General features: G+C 42.0%; 1 protein-coding gene across 1 annotated transcript in view; it reads right to left on the bottom strand.

Moving 5' to 3' along the window:
* Positions 1 to 21,799, bottom strand: part of LOC137908167 (ephrin type-A receptor 5) — a 43,966-nt gene extending 22,167 nt beyond the window's left edge. The window contains exons 1-3 of the mRNA XM_068752523.1: positions 21,700 to 21,799; positions 17,036 to 17,100; positions 9,385 to 10,105 (exon numbers count right to left, since the gene is read on the bottom strand). Of these exons, the coding sequence (XP_068608624.1) occupies positions 9,385 to 10,105; positions 17,036 to 17,100; positions 21,700 to 21,799 (886 nt within the window). The remainder of the gene's footprint in view (positions 1 to 9,384; positions 10,106 to 17,035; positions 17,101 to 21,699) is intronic.
* Positions 21,800 to 25,821: the final 4,022 nt, after the last annotated feature.

Consider the following 25,821-nt stretch of genomic DNA (forward strand, 5'->3'; position numbering starts at 1 on the left):
GATTTATTCCATACACACCAGGAACACACACACGGCATCCATAACAATGAATCCACTGATATAGAAAGATAACAGAACATCCCATTGTAATGCAATGCTTTGCTGGGACACCTTGGATACTGACAGTTCTGCGGATTCTAATTTGGCATCTACCCATACATTGTTTCAGAAATCAGAATATGCTAAGACGCTAACATGTTTGAGCAATGATTGGATGCACCACAAACAACTATTGCCAACATGTCATGGCCAGACAACACAAGACACCCCCAGACGACTGGGCTGCACGTCAATGGGTCAGAGCTGTTTTTATAAAATGAGATAATACCTACACAGTATTCAAATAGATGTATGTACATTCGCATTTATTTCCCCTTGAAGTTGCAATATTTGACAAATATTTGCTAATTAAAATGTGCAAACTGATCCATATTATCTCATCTAGATGAAAGCCAATTCCAGTTGACTAACATGTTCAAGTATTAATCATCATTAATTCTGCCTCATTACCATATAATGATGAAAAGATTATCTATGCTCTAAACACAGGGTTCAACTACAAGCATGTACGCATAATGTTCCATTTGGGACTGCTTCTGATTGACTGTTGTTGTGACGCTTACATGTCAATGGATTGAATTCACGCACGCAGGAGTGGCTGAGAAAGGTCATGCTATCCAGCTGAAACTGGGACGAAGTGACTGAAAGGCCACAGACGGTCAATACGGACATGTCTGTCCGGTGAGCGAAGGGCAGCCTGGAAGCCATTAGTGCGGCAGCCGGGACAAGCACAAAATACATTCTAGTGACTGTTAAATGGGATCTGGATCGATGTATGCAAATTAGTCACAGCTTTAATTTGAATATAAATCATGAAATAATGCATTCAAAATGAATCAGCCACAACACTAGTGATGCACAGTGTTGCGAGGATACGATCTAGCTGCCAAACACAGCTCTGATCATTTTGTGAAGGCAGTGCCTTCACAATAGGTGTGCTGTGGTATCTGGCGCCAAGACATTAGCAGGAGATCCTTTGCGTCCTTCAAGTTGGGAGTTGGGACCTCCCAAGATGATGCTGTTCTAGCACGTCCCATAGATGCGTGACCAGAATGAAGAATTTGAGAATTTTTGAACTTCCTTACCACTTTTCCATCGTGGCAGCGTAAACCCACTGAAAGAGTATCTGAGAATACCATGGTGATGTAATCTGTCTGCAGCAATGTTAAGGGCAGATGGGTTCGCAGTGCTGCCGTGCATCCTGGTGCGCGTTCTGTGTGCAGACATCCGTCTGTAATAAACGGCGCCAACACAGCCCTCCCAACATGGCCTTCATAAAAGTTGCCGACATCCTTGCTGGTTTTAATTTTTCCTGTTTGTTAGATTTCACACAGTTAACAGCTGTCATAACAATCAACGCTACCGACTCCACTTAATAATATTAAATGATTATGTTGAGGATACTATACAACCATGTAGTTCTACCTTACTGATTATCAGCAGGAACAGTAAATAATATATTTGTCAGTGACTGAATTCTTCCTCTAATGTAATTCATTATTTATCTTGTTAGCTGTCCTGCGATGAAGCGTCTCCACTTCCAAGGACAGGCAGGCTGTTAGAGCCAAGGATCAGGTGCTTTACCTCTTTGATTGTCTTGAAGGGACACACCTACACACCACACACACACACATCTGTTCATTTAAAACACAGACAGTCACAGTGAGATTTGTTATGGTCATGGCTGACTGGCTGTAATGGCTCATTCATCATTGTGAATGCACTCTGAATAGACAGGCTTGGTGGTATACCTGTGTGTGCGTGCGTGTATGTGTTGCCCTTGGGCAAAGCTGTCTTTTTAATGTCACACAGCTCTTAATGCACAACACAAAGGGTAATAGGTAATTAATATGCAATTCACACTAATACATTTGCATGAGTTTGTGTGTGTGTGTGTGAGGTTAATACGCAATTAATATGCATCACACACTGGCTTCCCAGGCAATTACAGATCCAGCGGTGCCCGTTGATGCTTCTTAATGAGCGTCCTCTTTAATTGGAAACATTTCATTGTAAACATGTTGATTTATAAGACTGGCTGTCATTTGATGGGATCAGAGGGAGTAAACGATTCAGGCAGGGGGGAGCGCGACGTACTGGAACGGGGGATGAAATTGAAGTTAAAGGCAAAGGTCCAGTGACGTGCATCAATAGAACACTGGATATCAATTCATTTGTGGAGGTCAGAGATGCAGTATGAAACTAAATATTTTATTCCAGACAAAAAATAAATCAATTAAATCCAAGAAAAAAATACTCTGCATCCCCGCACAGGTGCATTTTGTTGAATAAACACAGAAGTTATGTAAGAGGGGGGGGGGGGGGGGGGGTACACTTGTGGGTCAAGGGTCTGCTGGAGCTTATCCCAGCTGGCAATGGGTGAGAGGTGGGTCACACCCCAGGTGAGACGCCAGCTGATCACGGGGCCACGTCTGAGACAAACACACACGCTCACACCGATGGACTAATTCATCTAAGTTGGAAGCCAGAGAACCAAGAGAGAACCCAAGGCAGAACTTACAAACACCGCACAAATAGGAATCAAACCCGCAACCTTCTTGCTGTGAGACGACAGCGCCACCTAATATTTTGTTGGATGTGACATTCAATTATATTCTCCATCTCCCCTAAAGGTCTTCCAGCTGTACACAGATTCATCAAGTCTGACATAAAAGTAAACTTTTGCAGAAGAAATGCAACAATCGTAAATCTCAGCTTCAATGCAACGCCCATGTTCTAAGAGTTTCTATTGTGAACCAATAAACCAGGCAAGAAAGCAAAGTAAATATCCTCTTCCTGTATTTGTCCCACGGCGAGCTACTGGCCCAAGAAACATAAACAAAGCATGTGTGCGTCTCCATTTCTATGTATTCACGAATGACAAGCTCATACCTCAAATGACTGTATACAATCATGTCAATGGGGGTTTTCTTGCGTCGGATGGCAGAGAAGGTGATTGTTCTGCACCCGTTCATTCTCGCTATCAGGCCGCAAGCAGAACCCAAGGGGGTCAAGCTGGTTTCATTACATAAACCAATTTATTGGCCTCGTCAAGGCCAAAACGCAGAAGAAAATAAATTAAGATAAATCAAGCATCACGTTATGTAGACCATTTGGGGTAAATAATAATTAAAACAATCCATTAAAATTATGATAAAACCAACAAAGTGGGTGTTCAAAGGCCGGGATCGTAGTGCCATTAGAAAACTCCAGAGTATATGGATCAGATCAGACATTCATAAGAAGTGCATGGGCATGAATTTTCATTCATTCATCGTCTTGAAGATGATACAAACAAGTAATCATCTCCTCTTCAGCCTCTGATGCTGGAGCCTATTCCAGTTGCCCGGCATGGATTTTATTTTGACACATTTAAAACACACGTTTCCAGGCACATTTTACAATTCTTATCAGGATTGAAAATTTATTACGATGCTTGGATATCTTTTAATGTATCTGTAAAATCCTTCTCAGGTTTAATATTTAAAAAGTTTGCCTCAAATCTAAAATGAAGCGGATAAAATGAACGTGTAAAATATTCCTCATGTATGAGGTATACATGCGCTGCACATATTTATTTGCAAACGACCATTAATAGATGCAAAATTCAGCCCCATCTACTTCTAATCCCATGATGTTTACACGTTCTCTCCCTCTGGAAAGATGGAATGGAAAATTCCAACAATGAGTAACTTCATAAAACTGCACAAATTGTTCAGTGAACTGTATCATTGAGGAAATCTATTAGCTGACCTACATTCATTAGATTAGAAGTACCAATAGCCACCAGTTTAACAAGCCGCTGCTGACTGGAAAGAAACTGTCTCTGCATAATTAAGCATTGTATTAATATTTAAATAACTGCCGGAATGTGTTTGGGCTGGCATTTCTATCTTTGAGAGGACATTGTCACCGGGAAACCTTTCTTCCAAGCCGTTCAAAATTGTCGACTTGATTTTAGAAGCAGGGTTAGAATCACATTTCGGTTGAGGATCTGACAAAGGAGGTTATAGGCAAGATATGGCTGGTGTGAGAACACCCTGCTGCAAGTGTAGAAGAAGCATGTCAATGCGTGTGCATGTTAGCAGAGGGGAGGGTATAAAAGAGAGGAAGCACTTCTGGGAAAGTCAGTTTACCCAACAAGCACTCAGGAAGCACTTTAGTTGTCATGACAGTATCACCATGTTGAGATGATGGAGAGATGCCGGGCATAAAGACGGAAGAGGGAGCGAGAAAGAGATGCTGGAGACCAGAGAGAGAGAGAGAGAGAGAGAGAGGGAGCAGCGTGAAAGAAACCAGCAGAGGGTTCTGAGTGAATGTGATCTTAAAAGATGAATGGCAACGCTTTGTGCAATAAATCCAGTCGATTCACATTTCAGGAAATGATGGGATTAAAAAGGCCTCCTGCCACGAGCACATTCTTGCAGCGATCCGTGATTCATCACGTTCTTCTGTCTCCTCAGCAACCCTGGGATAGAAAATGATACTCGATACCTCTTTTGATAGGACGGAAAAAAGAAAGAAATGACCAGCCTGCTCACAGAGCTGGTGATGAGTAACTCACCCAACACATACAAACACATCTGTAATCAAAGTGAATAATTATGCAGCCTTGGGCCCTGATGTCCTGCTTTCTAATTGTACCTTAGAAAATAATATGATAAATTGAAAGCACATATGACTAACCTTACTGAAATAACAGAAGCACCAGCTTTGATGTGCTCTGACTGATGCCCCTGTCACCACACCGCCAACCACAAGCCTCACACTGGAAGCGTGAGCCGCTTGTTCTCCCTCATTCCCCCGTGCAGGAAGGCAGGGAAACACAATGACGGCTGATGGCTGTGCCACCACCATGACCAGATCGAGTTTGACATATGCCGCAGTGACGTCTGACAGGCAGGCAAACAAAGAGTAACATCGAAAGAGCAACGTCTTGTCAGGGGAAATCCGGCTTTGCCAATGACCCTTAGGAGACACCCCCCGGAATGAAATGTTCTGCACTTTTATTGTTCCACTAGTAATAGCATGTTATTCCACGCAAATCTTTTCAGAACAGTCGGCCCTGGTTTCCTCTGTCTTTTTCATCTGTCATTCTTTTCTTGTCTTTTCCACACACATCGATGCTGCCTCTTGCTGTTGCTTCCAAGTCTTCCAAGTTCTTATTCTGTTATGTCAATGCAGTGCTGCCTAAGTCCCAATATCACAAAGCTGTCAATCCTGGCATCCATTCGGCTCTTTTTTTTACTGTGTCAAAGTGCTATTCCAATAAATCATTCCTTATTCCATCTTTGCAACATTCAATTTCTTCTTTCAATTTTTCCCCATCAGGTGTCGCCGCAGCAAATCAACATTCTCCACTTCACCCTGTCCTTTGCATCGTCCTCCCCAACACCAGCCACTCTCATGTCCTCCCTCACTGCGTCCATGTATCTTCTCCTGGGTCGACCTCTAGTCCCGTTTCCCTGGCAGTTCCATCCTCAGCATCCTTCTACCGATGTCGTCCCCGTCTCTCCTCTGGACATGTCCAAACCATCAAAGTCTGTCCTCTCTGACCTCGTCTCCAAAACATCTAACCTTCACCGTCGAACCCTGGTCACTCCCAAGGAGAACCTCAGCATCTTCATCTCCGCCACTTCGAGCTCCGCCTCCTGTCTATTCCTCAGAGCCACTGTCTCTAAGCTGTCCATCACGGCTGGCCTCACCACTGTCTTGTAGACCTTTCTCCAACATTCAATTTAGCCCATATTAATTATTCCCTGACTTGTATTCCATCACTCCACTGAGCTCTTTGATTATCAGTAAATTATATCATGCATATTCAATGATTCAAGGAAAGTCCGGCAAACTGTCCTGCGAAGAGGTGTCACCTTGTCCGGGGTGTTCCCCGTCTTTCACCTGTAGCAAGCTGTGATAGGCTGCAGCAGACCCGTGACCCGTACGGCGGGGAGGCCTCTGTAGGCAACATCATTGTGGTCGTCTCATCGACAAGAAAATGGATGGATGGGTGGAAGTCCAGCAAGCATTCCAATCAACCATTTACTAACATTTAACTATTTATTGGACTGTTCTGTTACACAAATGTTGCTTTGGTATTTTCTTTGGAAGCTAAGAAGATTAGTTGTGGCCAATTGATGAGATTCCAATAATATAAATCACATAAATCTCAAGCAAGAAACGAATATTAAGAGCAAACAAATGAATATGATTTGCCCTTCGATGAAAAATATGCATGATTATTAATATTTAGTCAGTGTATTCATTCTTATTTTGTACTACCAAGTGATTTCGAAGGTGCAGAGGCTTTAAAGTGGTTCTTCCTTAATTGCTTTTCATGTATAAAATAACTTAAATATTGATGTCTCTCAAGCAAACATCCTGTTTGAATATGATCCAAACCATTCAGCGCTGTCTTCACTTCTCACGTCAGGAACTTACCATTCAGTCCAAATCGCTCAATTCAGGCAATACTTCCTCAGTACTCCAAGCATTTATTTCGACTAAGTCACATCTGGGGTGGGCTGAGCTAAATCTATATCCACCCCGGTCTATCGCTCCATCCATCTGTCCACTCCCATCCTCAGTTATCCTTCCCCCACCGCCTGCACCGCTGAAACAACACTCATCCATCGTTCTGCCCTCGGAGCCTGTGCTGAGCAATCTTCAATTTATCTCGCGTCCCTTTGTTTCGCCATCACTTCTCGCTGTAATCCTCCCATCTATCCATCCATCTACAAATGGTTGTTCTCCCCTCCTCGCTCTCTTCAGCTTGACGGTGCTGCTGGCCATCACCAGTTATCTCAGCTGAAGTCGTGTGCGTATACGTCACACAAACACATGTAGCATCTAAAGATATCAACTGTCCCAGTGGCATCAGTGGGATAACAAGACAGGACAGCAGCCTGACTTACGTATGTAAATACATTTACTCTCTGGACACCTTTGACTTATGATGCACCGACACCAAAGCTATGAAGATATTACATGACTGCTGTATTCATAGGAAACCATTTTCTCCCTTCCTTGCAGGTCACGGGAGTTGCTGGGGCCTAACCCAGCTTGTTATGGGCGAGAGGCGGGGTACACCCCGAATGTATTGCCAGCGCATCACGGGGCCACGCAGAGACAAACAGCTGCCCACGCACGCACCTGCACACTACGCACAACTCGGGGTAATCAATTCACCTAAATTGAATGTTTTTGGGAGGTGGGAGGAAACCGGAGAACCTGCAGAAAAACCATGCGGACACGGGGAGAACATGCAAACGGCGCTCAGATAGGATTCAAACTCGGTACTTTCTTGCTGTGAGGCGACAGCGCTAACCACTACGCCACCGTGCTGTACAGGAAACCATTTCCTATGAATAAAAAACAAACTCTTTGGCAAAGGTGACAAAATATGGTCGATCATACAGGCTAAAACAGGAATGTGTGTGTGTGTAAAAGACAAAATTGGACTTTTGATGGAAATCTTTTCAGAGACGAGGGAGTGGTAAATGGAGTGAGGAGTGTCAAAGACAAGGGGGGTGCCAATTTCACGAGCAACAATAAAGAGCAACAGAAAATGAGAAAATGACTAGGCGTAAGACAGAGGGACGTAGGACAAAGCATGTCCACGTGTCCCGTCCTGCATTCACAAAGGCTGCATTAAACTATACCCTCCAGGAGTGACCAACATCTGTTCCATCTACAAGTACAGTACATGATGTGTAATATGCATTACATATACTATCTTGTATATCCCACTGTACAAACATGTTTAAGCACGATCTGACAAAGTGAACGAGAAGAGAAGCTGAAATAAATGTCAACTATTAAGGAGCTCAACTCTTCTGGGAACCACATTGATATTCAATGGAAGGGAAATTAAACATAATAGAGTGGAAATGAATTTCTCTAAATCAGATCAGCAGATGTTCACATCTGAAAGGCAACCCCCCACCACCACCACCCATCCACCCAATACACTGATTACACAACTCCTCACAGTACGCAGCCCAGGGATTCATTCAGTGTCTGAAAACCAGGATTCCACATTCCCCACTCTGACGCGACTGACTGAAGCCCACATGAAAATGTGTTTGCTGAGGCACTGAAGACATAAGGTAACAAAGCTGAAAGAGAGGAAGCCCCGCCATGTTTGTCTCTGTAGACCATTTCAAAGGCTGGCAGTTTAATAGCCTCATCTGCATATGAAACTCTGAAGAAAAACAAAACAGCCCTTTAGCTTCATTAATTACCGGGAGCGTTTCCTACTCTTACTTTTAGGTTTGTTTATCTTGTGTTTTAGTACATATGGACCATGGAAATATATATATTATATACATAAGTACAGTCATAAGAATGTTATATAATAATCCTATGTGAGATATGTTCATTATTCCATACATGTCTCCTGTTTTTCCTCACTTATTTAGTTATATTTTAGCTGTTTGTTTATCCTTGTGGCAGCAGCCCGTTTTTATTTTTTGCCTCGTCAGTGGGAACAGGAATCCAGGCAGGCCAGTGTCATGTATCCACACATCTGTCCGACACGGACTCCATGATCATAGACGAGAGGTTTTGGCATCTGGGGGGGGGGGGGGGGGGGGGTGATGCTATCATAAACCACAGCTGCAATGCATGCCAAGCTTCCATTGTATGCAATCACAAGAGCAGAATGGCAGTGGAATACTATTAAATATCTAGACAGTCTATGCACCCACACCCATGCATGATATACACAAACAATTCAGTAAGTAAATCACTGTACGAGTCATTCAAGACTTTTTTGTTAGTGCAGCTTAGCTTTTGTGACCAATATTTGCCACTCAGGATCACCGTGGGTTGCACAACTCGGGTCTAGTGTGCAAAAACAAAAACTGAGCAATTCAAAAGATAGCACAAAAGAAAATTGGAGATGAGTCAAAAAGAGAAAAATAGAAAGGCCCCCGCCACCCGTGGAAAGGTAGGTGATGGAAATGTTTGGGCTGGAGTCGGAGCAGAACAGCAGTCGTACATGAACTGCAAAGTGCTGCAGGACTCCGGGGAATACCCTCCACTCAGCTCAGGAGGAGCAGACAGGCATTTGCCCAGTAAGAAACACTCTTGGAATAAGAATAAACAGAGCTATGCAAACACTTAAGCCCACAATACTAAAAACAAACATGCATGGTTAGAAACGGGAGCAAACGGGGTGAAAATGAGCCCACAGGAAACACACATGCATGTGCCCTCACATAACTAGACAGTTTAAAACCAGACATAATTTAAAAATCAAAAACCAACATTTCGATCCAAGTAATATTCAACTATCGGACTGTGTTTGCTTTTACATATTCTTACCTTGACAGGATCCATTGATTTCCTCAAATCCAGTCTGGCACACGCATTTCCCAATGGGTACCAGCCACTCGCCCTCAGTGCTGCAATGCATCCTGGGAGGCTCATACAGAGGCAGGGAGTTATTGATGCAATGGCCCACTACCTCCACCAGCTGCGAGGCCTCTGAACCCGGGATGGTGCCAGGGAACTCAGCTAAACTCTTGACCAGAAACGGGCAGCGTTTGTAGAAAACACGCACCGACACTAAAGCAATACAGGCCCCCAAATCCTGAAATGCCAGGTAGAAGCCCTTCTGGGTCAAGGGACCTAAATCACGGACTTCAGTGTTGAGCTTCATCACTCGGTCCCCCAAATCCAGCTCTGTGAAGCTCTCATCAGCTGCTATGGTGTCGATTTTGATGTACCTGCTCTCCTTCATCACCCTATCTTCCTCCTCCGTCATACCAGTTCCATCACTCATCTCTCCTTCCTCCAGGTCCTCCTCATAGCCGTTTGTTTCATAGTAATACATATTGAACGTCTCCTTGCATGTCCCGACGCCCCCAGGCAGACTGTTGCAATCTCTCAGGGTGAACTTGAGTTCAATAAAGACTCGTTGGGCACCCTCAGTCAGGATCCAGTTAGTGTGGAGCCAGTTGTTCTGGTTCTGCTCCATGACCCGGCAGACTTGATAGGTGTGGATGGGAGCATAGTCCTCGTCTACTTCCCCAATCTCTTCCCACTGAAGGAAAAGGAAAAGAGGGACATTGACAAACAGAAAGCACAACGGTTGGAATAAGACAAAACTTTTGTTCTTTTTTTTCCCCAGCTGAAAGACAGGGGTGGAAGAAGTACAGTAACACCTCTACATACGAGTGTTCAGCGATACGAGCAAGCACCTATGAGCCATATGTTGCTTTGAGATGCATACATTTGAGATAAGAGCACGATTCCAGATGCTGATGCTCGATGGACGAGCGCTCCAAGCGCGCTTCATTGATTTATCTGTGAATATCCTTATAGGTAAGTGATGGGCCCAAAGAAATCAAGCGGTAAGGATGGCAGTGAGAAGAAAAAACTGCATGGTGACGATGGAGATGAAGCATGTAATTATAGATCAGCATGGCCGTGGTGTCCGCGTAAGTGATTTCGCACGACAGTACGAACGAGCGACGATAAATCCTCAAACAGAAGGATGCTACCAAGAACACAAAGCCTTCCAGAGGAATAACTATTATATCTAAGTTTATTTAAGTGTTCTTTCAGCATTCTAGCTTGCACAGTTGTGTCTGCATCCATGCCTGTGTGTGTGTCAGACAGCAGCATTAATTCCCTCTGCAGGTCTCCTAGGAGGTGCCTATTATCTGCATCACTAGCACTCTCCCATGGCTAATACAGGCACTTCATCATGTCACCATAATATGGCCAGAGGGACCCGACTATCATCTGGTGTTATAGCTTAATAACCCATATTAATAAATTAGTGATGCAGCCATTGTGTACAACCTCCTGGCTTTGTCTTTTCTCCATCTGTTTTTTTTTGTGTCTTTCAACTCCCTCACTTGTTTGGTAGTTCTTCAGTACCTGAACCTTTTGTGAGTGAATGAAGGCATTCTCAACCTATTGGACCAAAGTTGTGTCCCAAATTGGAGCTGATAAATAATAGTCTTAAAGATCTGAATGAAAATTCCACCAGCGACTCCCATTTTTTTTTTATTGCACTATGACAGGATGCATATTGCCTGGCAACATTAATAGACAAATTTGATGAGCAGCCGGTTCCATTTCCAGTAGTTCAATCATTGTAGTAAGAACTGTGTAGCAAAATTAGTCTACTGACAGAATAGTGTAACTGCTATTCATAAACTGGACTGACAGGATTTGATCATCTTAAAATGTATATATAAATGCTGTCAAGGTAAAATAAATAAATAAAAATAAATTCTGCATCACAGTATTAGTAAATACATTACCATTAGTAGAAGTACTAGTTAGTAATAATAGCAGTAATACATTTCATTAAAGTGGCATATGCAGTAATTATAGTAACAGAAACTGTGGTTGATCTGTTCTATTATAATTTTGATGCTTTACCTTCAGCGTGAAAAACCACTTGGGGAAAGAAAAATCTAAAGAACAATGATGCACAATAAATCTGTAGGAGGAGGGCATCCTTTACAGACCAAAAATAAAAGCGGGCAACATTGGAATATGTTGAAATAAACCAGGTGTATTTTCTGTCTTCAAAAATAGCTCTTCTGTAAAATGTATAAAATGCAGGTTTTTGTGTGTGTGTGTGTGTGTGACTATTATTCCTCTTAAGAGTATTACTTTCAATTCAAGTTAAAAAAAAGTTTTGTTTAGGGTCACATTTAAGTCATTTCACATGCTCAATTGCATTTTCCTGCAATCTCTGGGGCTGCCAATTGTGGGATCTGCCGTTTCTAATCACCTGATCACATCTGGCATAATCATAAGCTGCTGATTAGCACACCCTCCACCTCTCTGTCACTGTCCAGTCATCAAAGATTCACCAACATTACCAATCATCTGGCCCATCAGCCACCAGTTTCTGGACTCCAATGGAGGACATACAGTCTCTCGCTGCTGCTGAGGACACAGTCCTTCGATTCCAATCTCCCTGGAGAGTCTAAGCACCAAAGGCTTTGTGATATGAAAAGTTTCTTTACTTAATACAACACTTATCACAAATCACGATGCAAAAAAAATAAAAAATCTTATTTACTTCAGCCACTCGTCTCCTTATTGAAATGCATTATGTTACATGATGGTAACACTGCAGATACAAAGCCATGTCTGTATGCATTTGTGTGTGACTGAGTCCTTACACATCTCCCAGACTGTGCTTCAGTCAGTCCCAGTGCGGACATTAAGCCTCTTACTGGTTAGATCACACAGACCCACCAGCCGTTCTGAGCTTTATGCAGCTTAACACACACACACACACACACATCATTATTGGTAACCCAACAGGGAGTTAAACTGACAAGTCTAGTTTTTCCTAGAACAAATTGGTTCAGGTTTTTCGTTTCAGGCAGAGGTGCTGCTGCCACTGAAAGTCCTCCGACTGTCTGCATTGTTCTACTTTATTAATACTGTTTCAATATTAACGTAAATGGGACACATCGCTCGCTAAAGCTAAAAATTTGACTTATCAAACCGATTTAAAACGAGTCATTTCCCATGAAAAATTAAACGAGCACATCCAGGGAGGAGGGGCGTTCCACATCTTCTCTTTCCATAATGGGATTCTCCTTTTCTTGATTTGATGCATTTCCTTTTGACACAGAACGTTGTTGAAAAGTGGAAAATCAAGAACAGTTGGGTCAAGTTCATATTTCATGGGAGCTTGACAGTTTACTGTGCATAGTATAAGGTGGATAAGGGCCTTTGGGTTTAAAGAGCACACTAACACTGTAGCTGTGTTAATGTGAAGTAATGTGCTAACAAAATCAGGAATAGGGCTTAAAGCCTTCATGTTTATGTTACAGTACAGCTATACTTCAGCCTTAACCAATGGTCCCTCAAACTAATCACAAATCCACTTTCAAGATGTTTTAGAGAAGAATTATTGGACTTTAAAGTGCACACACCTCTCTGAAATTCACACAGCTTCTTTAAAGGGTCACTTCACCTAAATGCCCGAGAAAAAGATATTTCCCCACTCAACCCTTATGGTATTAACCATACAGATACTCTCGGGATCTCTGCTCCTTCTTTACTTCAATCAATATCCTAAGAGTTGTTCACTGTCTCTATCTCCAAAAACAAATATATTTTTCTACGGTTTGGCCCAATCATCGACACAAAACCGCAGATTTATGTCATATTATGTTATATCGCTTACTTGTCGACTTTATATTCAGAAACAACATTTAGGAGAAATTCTGCCTCCTTGTCGGTCGACACGAACGAGCCTGGCGCCATGTTTTGCAAAAGTGACAACGGGAGACGGAGCGTTCTGATTGGATAAGAGTTGGTTAACTATGCCACCGATTGGTTTAGCATGCTTATGAATGTGCTTAATGTGGAGTTAACCCCCCCCGAAAAAACGAGGTCATATGGATGCAATTCCTTTTTCGACATGCAGGGGGAAGGATATTTGGTTTAAAATGTCAGCCGGCTACGTGTGTGCATGGCCTTATGCAGTCTTAACCTTTCATTCACCTTTCTACACACTTTCCTCCTCAGTCCAAACACTGAGCCGTCCCTGTTGGCATCCCTCTAGCTCCTCATTAGCGTGTGTTTGTTTTGTTGACTTGTGTGTTGACTTGTGTGTGTGTGTGTGTGTGTGTGTGTGTGCCTGTCACATCTTTCGGCAGGACCCCCCCCTGTGGCTGTGCAGAGTGCCCTCCTGGCTCTCAGTCTATAAAGCTGTCGCCATCTTCGTATTACCACTGATTACTGTTGACCGTCATGACACACTACAGAACCGTGCCTCTCACTCCTTAACCACACAAGATCCACAGATCCCCTCCATCTCTTTCTACAAAATGTGTGTCTCATTGTCTCTCCTCGTGAGTCAATCCTCTGCCTTTTCATTTCAGCCACACCTGCCATCGTGTCCCCTCCTTGCTGCTTTCGCTGGTTACTCATTCATCTGGCCCACTTATTCCTTGTCCCCTATTCCTGCTCCTCTCCTCCTTTGATTCACCTTTCCTCATTCAGCTCTCCATCCTCTAACATTCCAATGCTGGTGGAATCTGATAAATTGTGCATGAGCTATAGCACAATTAATTTATACGTGAAAGCCCTTCATCTGTTCAGTGCCTCCCCTTCTACATTAGGAACACCCATTTGGGGCCCTGATTGACAAGTTAACAGTGAGCAATCAATAGGGCATCAATGAGCATCCACACATGACATTTGTCCAGGATATATTTAGCACCTTCCATGATGCTAGTTTGTTTTGGTCAACTGAGCACGCTCGATTAACTGAGGCGATCGATAAAAGTGATTAGCTGATCACCTCGCATCAATTTTAGCTTGATAGACTGAATGATTACAGACACATTACTGGTGGGTGCGTGTGTTTATGGCACCCGTAAATCTTCAGCAACCTGTATAATTGTTATTCATTGTTTGAGGCCACTATAGCTTCAGTGCTAAGAACGCTGTGCACTTATCAGAAGGTCGGATGCAAGATGCTGAAACCCAGGTTCCTTTTGGGATTTATTAAAAGCATAAATATTTTCTCCTTGTGAGATTAATAAAGTATCTAAATTAAATTAATTAGTAAATTAAATTCCTCTGTACAAAAAAAATGTTTATAAGAGAAGTTCTAACTCATCACTGAAGTTCATGTTTGTTGTCATAGGAGGAGGAGAGAAGCATTTTCACTGACCACTTAAGATCTTAAATCAAGCCACATTTTATAATCTGTAGCGTCTGTGTGTCGCTGTTTACTGAAATATGCCGGAAGTCTTCAAGGTCATCCATCAAATAGCTATCTTACCCCATCATCCTTCCGCTTAAACACACGCGCCAAGAATTTTGAAAGGACAGAGAAGCTTTGGAAGAGGCAAACAGAAACAGGAAGATGGCGCGATAACAGAGAGCAGCAGATGACAGGAGAAAGCGGAAAATGAGGATGACGAGTAAAATGAATGTCTAGGGACAAGAAGCGATGGGAGGGACGAGGATGGGACCTGAGGCAGATAAAAAAAAGTGAAGAATGAGATGAGGTGGAGGAGGAGAAAATGAGGGATGAAACAAGCCATCTGGAACACGAGATAGAACAAAATAAATTCAACATCTTATTCAGGCACTGAATAATATGCTGTATATTCTGTTATACAAATATTGACCACAATAAGAATAATAATGACCAACAAAGACAGTGCCTATTATTTAAAATGCCAAACAGGCCATCATAAATTGAGATGAAGACATTAAATTCACCTTAAACTGGAGATGAAAGAATAAGGAAAGGATGTCATAAAATCCATGCATTGTCTGGTATCTTTTATTCTCTACCTGAATGCAGTTATTTATGCAGTTGCACAGCAGAAAACGCACACCATAATCACATCTTCATTAATATGATTGTGCACACAGCTGCTTTTGTCAGCACCATCTCTCCCCACCATCTACATACAGCGACAGAGTGGGCTGCAATTTGAATAACCAGAGCTGAGAAAACACTGTGGTCAGCACTACTGGTCCGGTGTGTATAGCTGCATGTCTGCCAATAGGAATTGTGATTGTACGAGAGATTTTCATTGTAGATAAAATGGATGCACAAAAGAATTCCTGTTAAAACCAATCATACGACTGTCAATCCTATGTAGGCGAGGGATTTGTAATTTTTGGTTTTTTTGAAGGAAAGGTGTTTCTACTATCTCATGCGTTGAGGTAAAACAGGAATATACAAGTATTTTCTCCACTCCATTTTTCGTTAAAATGAAAGATAATATTGTGCAACCACCATTTTATTAATTCTTGTAAGTCATTCTCTAATTAGCAATTAATATGTTCTTGGGAATTTTGATATTTTATTCAAAAATTCAATGATGTATAATGAACTGGAACTTCTCAGAAATTAAACCACCTTTAAAGTTGACGAAACCAAGGAAAAGCCTTGCATAAGGGTTTACAACTGGTTACAGGCAGCAGCGTTTCCATTCGATCACGTCTGGGCATTGTATAGCTGTTCCGAAAAAGAATACATTATGTAATTTGAATTTATTTAAAAAGCTTGGGAGGCATGTTGATGGATGAGTGATGATTGAGGATGCAGTGTCTTCTGCCGAAGTGACACAGGAACGTCTACAGCCAGTTGTGCAAGTGGGGATTTTCATTTCATTTCTTGTTACTTGTTATAAACATTTTTTAGTCAGTAAAAAGTGGAAGGTTGATGCCAATTGGTGGCATGTAGCTTCCGTAGCTTCAGCCACACATTTCGGGTGGGAACTTCGTGCCGGGAAACGTAATGGACCACAGAAAAGCCCTGGAAAAGGTCAGTTAGGTAAAGTGCAACACTTATTTCTAGCAAGGGAAGATGTACAAATAACATGACTATACACCTACGTGTGGACATTTTAGCTCGTCTCCACCCGTCTCAGTCTCCTCAGAATGGGAATAAGAATGGCTTTATATTCAGCCACTTGTCCACTGCTTAGTAGGGGCTCAGCTCATTTGGCATTGGGTACTTTCCCATCTAAGGGTAAATGATGCCTTGCCAAACTGCTGTAGAATAATCTGCAGCGTGAGATCCATCTTGTCCACCTCCAATAACCCCCCCGCATTGTCTGTGTAGAACAGGACCGTCCACACATCCCAAGTTTAGCAGCACTTTAAAAGGATCACGCCACCAAACAAGCTTGGCCGTGGGGCCATCAATTCGTGCCGTGCAATATCTCGTACATGCCGAGCAGTGACCTGTAACATTTCACATGACCTTTAAATACCAGCGTGTCTTGCTGAGAAATGTAACAGAGGAAGTACTAAGGTACAGTTTACCTAATGAAATGCAAAAAAAAAAAAAAAAGGTGGGTAGACCCATTACTGCATAGTGGAAACGGAGAAAAAGCACATAAGGGACTCAATGACAAATACATGTACCAACACAAAAACACCTCAGCACACACAGTACATGTTTCTAATGTCTTAATCGCCATTTTACATAATTAACTAGTATAGAAACACTCACCCCATTCTTGGGATAGGCCACCCATCCTGGGTCCCCCATCACAGAGCGAGAATCCAGCAGGTTCACTGTTAAAGATTCAAAACACAGTCTTACCAACAGAAAAAAAACTAACATGACAAAATGCTGACATCCTCATCCCGTAAACCAGCTTCCAACGCCATCGTTGTTTGATCTCTGTTTAGACGTGTCATTGGGATCAGTTCTAGTCAGGTTATCATGTTTATTAGAATTTAAAACAGGTTTTGAAGGATAAATTGTTCCCGGTGCATCACAACGGCTGACGGCTGTGCACATTCAAACGGCAGTTATTATAATTGACACAATGGTACTTAAGAAATTAAGGATAATAAAGGGACTTTTGATATGCATAAATGTCAATTCTCTGATCTGCTCCCAGACAAAATGTAAAGAACATAATTTTGAGTTTTAGTCCCCTTTATAATATGCTGAGCTGACAGTTGCCGTGGCCCGCGGCCAGTTCTATGATGTTTATTGGAATAAAACAGGCTTTTTCAGGTTAGTTTGTCTTTGTTCACTTGATTAAGTCCCGAAACACATGTTCAACATAGTTAAAGCTCAGTTACCATGGTAACTTATGCTAACTGCCAGGCTGTGCGTCAGTAGTTCATAACCAGAGTTCCTGAAACTGTGGACAGAAAGGAGACGACTCTGGTGTGCCGCCATAGATATCATTTGCCATTAACCACAATCACGCTTTTGAAAAAAATATAACAGAACTAAATAATTCAACAATAAATTAAAACATTTAACCTGCCTGAGATAGATTATATGAATAGGCCTCTAATAATGGAATATGTCTTTACCTGTCTGCATGAATTAAAACATACATTTTATTCTCCACACATTTATCCATGTCTATCCATCGACCCACCAGGATAGGCTCTCTTATTTAACACGCATCTAAACTGGTCTGAGCATCACCGCCTTCCCTTTAAATATCTGCTGCTTGCTACAGCGGGCAGATCAAACAGATCCACGCTCAACCTCTCAGCATGCTTTAGAGCAGCACAAGCTTATCTTGACTAGCCGAACCAAGCTTGACAACCAGCCCACTTAGGTGAGCTTGAATGGTCCTTATGGAATCGTCTTAGCAACGACTCATTTGTTAGGTTAACTCAAACTAGATGTTTGACATGAAGCCTATATTTTCCTCAGGTTTGGTTCAGCGCCTGTTCGCTAGTTACAATCATTAGTGCAACAGTGTCCCGGAATTACTACAGAACAATTAAACATGATACACATTGAATGGTGATGTGTCGTGTGTGTGTGTGTGTGTGACACTTCCACATAGACACCAGCTAGAAGCATGTTCATTTATCCTGTACAATCAAAGAGCAACTAGTCCAAAAATAAATCAGTTATTTGTGCATAAAAGGGAAATAAAATTCTCAAAGGCTGCTGCTTCATTTAAGCCCGTTTCAGTGAATCCAAGCTAGTCATTTGTGATTAACATACCTTAAAGGTGATCTAGTCCATCTCTGGTGAGCATCTTCACACAAACTAGCTGCGTCACTGCATGACATCACTTCGAGGTTTCTCATTTTCACACAGCACAAATTAAAATTGTGTGTGTCCGTGCGTAAGCCACAGACTATTGGTATGCTCGTTATAAAAATAATATTTTTTTGTTCCCTACCTTTCAGGTGAATTAATATTACATTTTCTTTCTATTGCAACCCATATTTGTAAATAACCCCGAGAGTCATTTGAGCACAGACCAGAGCAAACAATACCGCTGTACGCAATAGCTTGAATCGACCGTTGATTCAGCCCATAAATAAAATTCAACCCAGGTGCTGAGTGCAACATTTCCAGTCCCATGTATTCGTGATAAGACGTCATAAAACAGGTGATAATCGTATGCACTGTGTTCAACATCAACAAAGGATTGGCACCGAGACGAGGTAAGCGGAACAGAACTAGTTCCGTGACTCTTACTGACACACACACACTGTAGTCCTACAGTCTCAACTGCTCTGCAGAGAATAATAAAAGATGTCCTTAGGAGGAGATTAGACGAGTAATTAGGCCATAAAGAGAGATAAGTGATGCTGAACTAGATCATAAGGGACACGTTACCTCTTTCACTCTCTATAAGGATCAAACCACCAAACTCAGCCGTGACAATGATCTACAGAAGGTATTATTAAAAGCTCTCGCCATGGAGTGAACCGAGTGATTTAAGAGCTTCCAGTGACATTACCTCAAGGATACTCGAAGTATCCAAATAGGCTGAAGTGGATGTTCGGCTTGGGGTAGTGTTACACACTGATACTTCTGCTTGAAGTGGGTAGATTACGTGTCGGATCAGGGAAGCAAAGGGCTGCTGGGGTGTTTTATATTTAATTGCACAAATTTAGTTCCTCTACAAGTAATACGTTTAAGTATCAACGTGACAATCAGTGATGCAATCTCATCTCCTGCTCGCTTGGCTTTACATTACAGCAAGTCACAACATCTGAGCCTTTAGTTCAATCTGCATTTACTGACGTTTAATTTTGGAAGTTGGAATGAATCACTCCCAGACTTATCGTCTCATCTTTTACAAATGGACACAGAGGAAAGCAGCTGCTGTTAAACCATTTAGCACAGTGATCATAAATACGCAATATAATTCTGCCAAAAAGCAAATTGATGGGATCCAAAGCGCTAAAGCACAGGCTCACACACACCTGAGATCATTCTCATTAGTCAGACTTTATTATTAATCAATACACACAAAAAAATGACGAGAACAAATGTGAGGCATCTGGCTCTGGAGGTATTCTCAGAAATTGAGCAATTTAAATAAGAATGGATTGGCTCCCGGAGAGGAAATTAATCAAGATGGCACTGTGGGTAGTTTTTCCTCTGCATCATTCATCAGTGATGGAGCTTCAATTCAGCACGGCCGTCCTCACTGTATAAGTTATGCTATTTTATTACAGAGCTATGAGAACTTTTCTACATTATTCTTTTGTTTTTTTTATACCAAATCACTTCAGGGTACAAACCTGGCACATGGATGCAAATGAAAGGTGAGGACACCTTACACTGAACGATATATAGCCTGATGTCGGGACAAGAATGCAGATGAGGAAGTGCATTAAGCCCCAAATGATTCCTGAAAGACATTCAAGAGTGAATAGAAAAATGGCTCCGTGTTACTCATTCGATTACAATAAATTAGCCCAATGAGAGTTCAGTGGTTATGGGCTTCACTGGGGTCTCTAATTATGCATGAAATGTAAAATGAGCCATTGCAATGCAAATTTATGCCAAATTAATCTAAATTCTTAAGAGGTTAGGTGTTTAACCATTGTATGTGTCTTACTAAGTAGAAGTATGTGTTTTATTTAGCGACGTATAAAACTTTTTTTTGGTCAACTTGAGGAGGAACAGGAAAATCACTCAAAGGACAAGTTTGAAAAATGAAGATGGGAAAGAAACAATGGATAAAAATTTGATGTTGAGGATGTTGAAGTCTCTCGAGCATCAATAAAGTAAACTTATGATCCAATCATCAACATTCAGTCACGGCCTTAATCTTATTGGATTCAAAGTCAAACAGGAACCAGCACGAGTTTCGGTGAAGTGAACTTTTCTTTCGAGTAAGAAGCAAACGCGAAACCTCAACCTCCTGTTGTCTTCATTGAATTCATAGGACATTTAAAGTGCCAAAATATGTAACCTAGGTGAACCTTGACTATTGTAGACTATTGTATTGTAGCGTCTCAGCATGCCTTACAAATGCTCAGAAAGTGTCCCACTGTCACACTTTTGTGAATCTAATCTCGGACCAAATAAATCTGCCACGTGAAGAATAGCAGGTTGACGAATGTCCTCTCTCTCCTGGATAATGTCGTCTAATAGGCCCAAACAATGGCATTCATGCCAAGCCATTAAAATGCTGCATTGTCCATGTACAATAGCGTGGGAACAATATCTGACATGTTTCATACATTCTCTTTTCTTTTTTTACTTATATTTAAATCATTGGAGAATGTCCACATTTGACATTTGGCTGTATAGGTGCAATGATTCATATTTAAAAATAATAATATTTGTAACCCTCTGTAAACACTGGAAATATTTGAACGAAATTATGAGGTGACAAATTCCAATATACTTCTTAGCGCTGCCGTGTCAAGCGGCTGCAGGGGGGGGGGGGGGGGGGGGGGGGGGGGCAAACTCGATTCGGAGGATAAAAAGACTAAATTCGCATCTTTAAATATAGTTACAGGCAACACTGGAAGTTGAAATGAATTAAAAGGGATTAGCAGCGGTAAAAATCAATAAAGTCCATATTATTATATGACATTAATAATCACGGGCAACTGAAAACACTTTCACATGCATGGAGGAAAGCGCTTGAAATCCAGACAATGATTCTGGAGCGCACTGCGCGTCTGCCAAGTGAACCAGAGGACTGGAGAGAGACGCAGTGCAAAGTCCTCGCTTCACACAGACAACGCAGGTTCAAGGGAACCGAGTTCCAAGAACTTTTAAAGCTGAAACTAATTCTACAGGCGATCAAACGGAGTCGGAACTGCACGTTCAGTGGCGCGCAAAGAGACGGACAACTGGTCAGCGCCAATTAAAGCCCAGGTGCGCGCTCACCGGCGGCGTCATTACCTCCGAGCCGTCTCGTTGCGGGCTTTTACCTTCATTTGCGGGGATGCAATATGCTCCAAGACATGCCAGACTCCAAATCCACGTCCACGCCGCCAGCCGAATGCCGGTAGCCCACCTGCGAGGCTGCATGGCGCATCCGAAAGACACAACGGGAAGCAGGGGCAGAATGTTTCCTAAAGTGCGGTTTGGGTCAGCTTGGAGCCGGGTAGCCTAACGAGACCATCTGTAACGTAACGCGTCCGGTCGGCGTGGAGAGTGGAGACAGCTCCTGCTATGCTGCGGGGAGAGGAAGGGACTGACGACGAGCCGGGTGCGCTCTCGGTTTGGAGAGGCGGGCAGCGCGCCTTGCCGTGGGGGGGGGGGGGGGGGGGGGGGGGGGGGAGTAGCTCGAGTCTCTCCAATCACAGACCCTCCACAGGTGAACCACTTTGCAGCGGGAATCGATTCCTGCGCGCACGTTACTTGCGCCAGATGTAACGCGTATCTCTGGAGCGCGCCCCCCCCTGTCGTTCGAGCTGCTCTTCTGTACGGAATTATAAACGAGGCTTGTACCTTTACAAACTTAATTATGACCAGTTATTTACAACCAATATTTTATTTTATTTTTTTGCTGCTGCGTTCTGCATCACAGAGATAGGGATAATACATTTAAGGTTAGCCTAATTAAATTGTGAATGCCATTAAATGTGTTGCAATCAGTAACTGTAGCCGAGACTTGTTTAATGTAGATTTACCAGTGTGGAACTCTGTAAATAATTCTGACAGCTATTCATTGTTTTTTTTTAATATAAAAAAACAATGTTAGTGTTAGGAAACACTCACGGAAATTATTCACCATCATGATGAAATTTTAAATATATTTAAATATATATTTTGGGCAATTTGCCTTTTCTTAACACCATATGTCCCTGTCCTGATTTTTACTACCGGTATATGTAAACCAACCATACAGGCACGGCTACAATCTTCCTTCCATCAGTCTTTATTTGACCTGCCGCCATGAACCACTTTTTAATCCTTGTTTTGAAGTGCTTATTGAAGCATGGTTTTACTTATTTACTCCCATAGTTATCCATTTAAATCCATGAGTTATGTTGTCATTACTGTCCAGTGCGAAATCTTGAACAAATTTTTATTTAAAGACCCATAAAACATAAAAAACATAAAACATTCACTCATAGCATATTGATTGTTTCCTTCATTCCTTCCTATGTGACCTATTTATGCTTTTTATTCTATATTCTATTCTATTCTTTCTATTTTTCCTGTTACCACCTATGGTTCAATTCTGTTCTTTGATCAGTGAGGGATTGAGGGTGATATTCCTGTGCTGAAGCGCTGACACCTCCTACGCTCCTTGTGTACATACATACTCATACATGCATGCATACCGGTAGTTTAATTCCTCAGGTACCCATGGAAGCTAGAGACGCTGGATTTTCAGAGTTCCCACTCTGACTTTTGCTGCAAAACTCATAAATGTCCGCCTCCTATTTTCTGCACAAATTAATTGTTTTTTCAAATCTCAAATGCAGTCCTCTGTTACATTGAACTATTAATACGATTTCCATGCACAACTGTAATTGTTGGTGTAATGCCAACGCAGTGGTCGTGGTGCATCACAGACATGCAAGGGGCTGATCAGCCCCGACAGCGAGTGTGGAGGTGGTTCTGGGATGCCAGAAGCCGTTGTTGTCTCCTGGAGGCGTCGTCTGCATAATTATATTAAATGAAAATGAAGGAAAGGTAAGTACAATATGTCTCTAAACCAGTCAGCAGTCAGTAATGGTTACATTTGATTGGCAATGTGTTTTTCCTTTGGGGTGGGGGTGGGGTTCAAGTTGAAGCTGTTTGCTGACACATTGATTAATAAATATGCCCTGTCCTAATTCAAACAAACAAACTTACTAACAAACAAACAAACAAACATTATGAAGCGTTCACAATTTTCCATCTGCACATGGTGTTTGAGAAGGAGATACACGATGATGGTTTGTCTCTTCCTCCTTATCACTAAACTCATATAAACTCCAAAGAATTTAATATTCTATGAATAACTCAGAGTTTAGTGACATGATATCTGGAGACCATATAAATACTGACCTGGAAATATTATTATAAATAATAAGGGCATGAACTTCTGCAGAAATTTTGTATTTTTTCTTATTTGGTAAAATGTCTGGGATTAATTTTACAGATTGCACAACATTATACAATATATATAAAACTGAAAATCTGGGTATTTTACATAAATGTGAACTCTTTTCTATTCTAAATATAGATAGATAGATGTAGAGCCATCTGGGTTTCTGCTGCTGCAAGACTGCTAACATATGCTACCACATATGCCTTTTGCTATGTTCAGCAAACTGAGGCACACAAGCACAGATTCATAAATGATGGTACTGTATTACCAAAATGTAAATATCTTGAAAGTGAAGTCCGAGTCTTCCAATTTGACTGGACAGAAGCCGATTCATTTATTCTTCCTGCACCAAGCTTTACAAGGCACGTGTGGTTGTCAGATGCGGAAATATTAAAAAGGCATGATGAAATAAGACACGGGCATTTGGAGGAAACTGACTTGCATAAGTCTGAGGTAAGGACACGAAAATAAATGAGCTCAAATGCCAGTAGGAAACCATCTACATCAGTCTTGTTGATGTTAAGTACAACTCGTAGTTTTCTTATACTGCTCATTAAGTATCCTTTAAATAAAAACGAACGTCTTCAGTCAGGTAAAAAGCACGAGTCCAAATTTGTTGGTGTCTGAAAGGTCAAACCTCAGCAGGGGAGGGGGGGGGGGGTAACTAAATTGACCTCTTGAAATTTAAATTGGACTCCTGTTCTATGAAACAGGAATGGTTGTGTGATTAATGTGACACAGAATTGATACGTTTCATAACGATGTCTGACAGGCCAGGCCAAACAACCACGAGGTGAAATTGATAGTCGAGGAATTCCCCACTCACGCGCACACGCACGAGCACACACACATAGACACACACACACACACACACACACACCCCTATACCCATAATAATCAGCTTTGGGGCTGACCAGCTGGCTGGGGATTCTCCTCATAGCAGAATGCACAATAGGCCTCCAGAGCACTGACAGCTTTATTACAGTAACTCAGATGCTTTTTGATGCTCTTCACAGTTCACACAAACACTGTGTGAAACTGTAACTATTAATCCGCATTCTTCTCCATTATTTTTTAATTTGGTGGCTAGGAAGAATTTAATGAAAGCTGTCGGTGTTCAGGAAAAGTTTATATTTGAAATCACAGTTTGAGTTAAATTAACTGGAAAGCAGCAGAATGCTTCGCCCCTTTGAGCCTGAATGAATTATATTTGAGTGGCAGACATGATTTGAGGTGTTCCAGCTGAGAAAGGATAATAGCCCCTTTTCGATGCAGACGTTTGAGCATCTCGTAGTGGCAAAAGCATGTGTCTAATTACAAACAGGAGACATGGCTGCATTCCATTCAGACGTCCCAATTCCAGGGCTTTGTTATTGTGCATGACGGCTCATTGGCACGGAATACCGTCGCACTTAGATGTGAAAGAGCCTCCGTTTGTGTTGGAAATGACACCTACGTATGTTTTTTCGAGGCAAAAAGATGTGACGTCTGCGTTGTCATCTGGCAAGTCAAGAAGAGATTGATAGAGGAGAGACACAAGGTCATGTAAAGGAGATACGACCTGTATAGGACTGTTAAGTTGCCTGATATGTAATCTTAAATGGCGACGAACATGCAAGAAGAAATATTCCTTCTATGATCTTACTGCAATTAACATAACCTGCGTCTATTTTTGATGGCCTACTAACTACTTCCTCTAAAATAAGTTCAGTATTAGTTGCTGGCCTTTATTTGACCCCAAAACATGGAGTATTTGTTCTGGGATTGTAAAGAGGGAAAGCACACACATGCATACATGAAAAAAGGAATACACACTCGCACTGACAGACACGTACACACGCATACACAACCCCGTGGGCATCGTTAAGCCCTGCTTAGCAGCTCAGCGAGGCTGGCAGGCAGTGCTGCTGATATTCTAGCTCTATTTTGGCTGCTCCCTTCTGCATGCTGCTCCAAATCCTACTGCTCTCTTTTCATACATTTTATCTCCCGACTCAGGACCTAC

This window comes from Brachionichthys hirsutus, chromosome 19, assembly GCF_040956055.1.
Source record: "Brachionichthys hirsutus isolate HB-005 chromosome 19, CSIRO-AGI_Bhir_v1, whole genome shotgun sequence".
Taxonomy (NCBI): domain Eukaryota; kingdom Metazoa; phylum Chordata; class Actinopteri; order Lophiiformes; family Brachionichthyidae; genus Brachionichthys; species Brachionichthys hirsutus.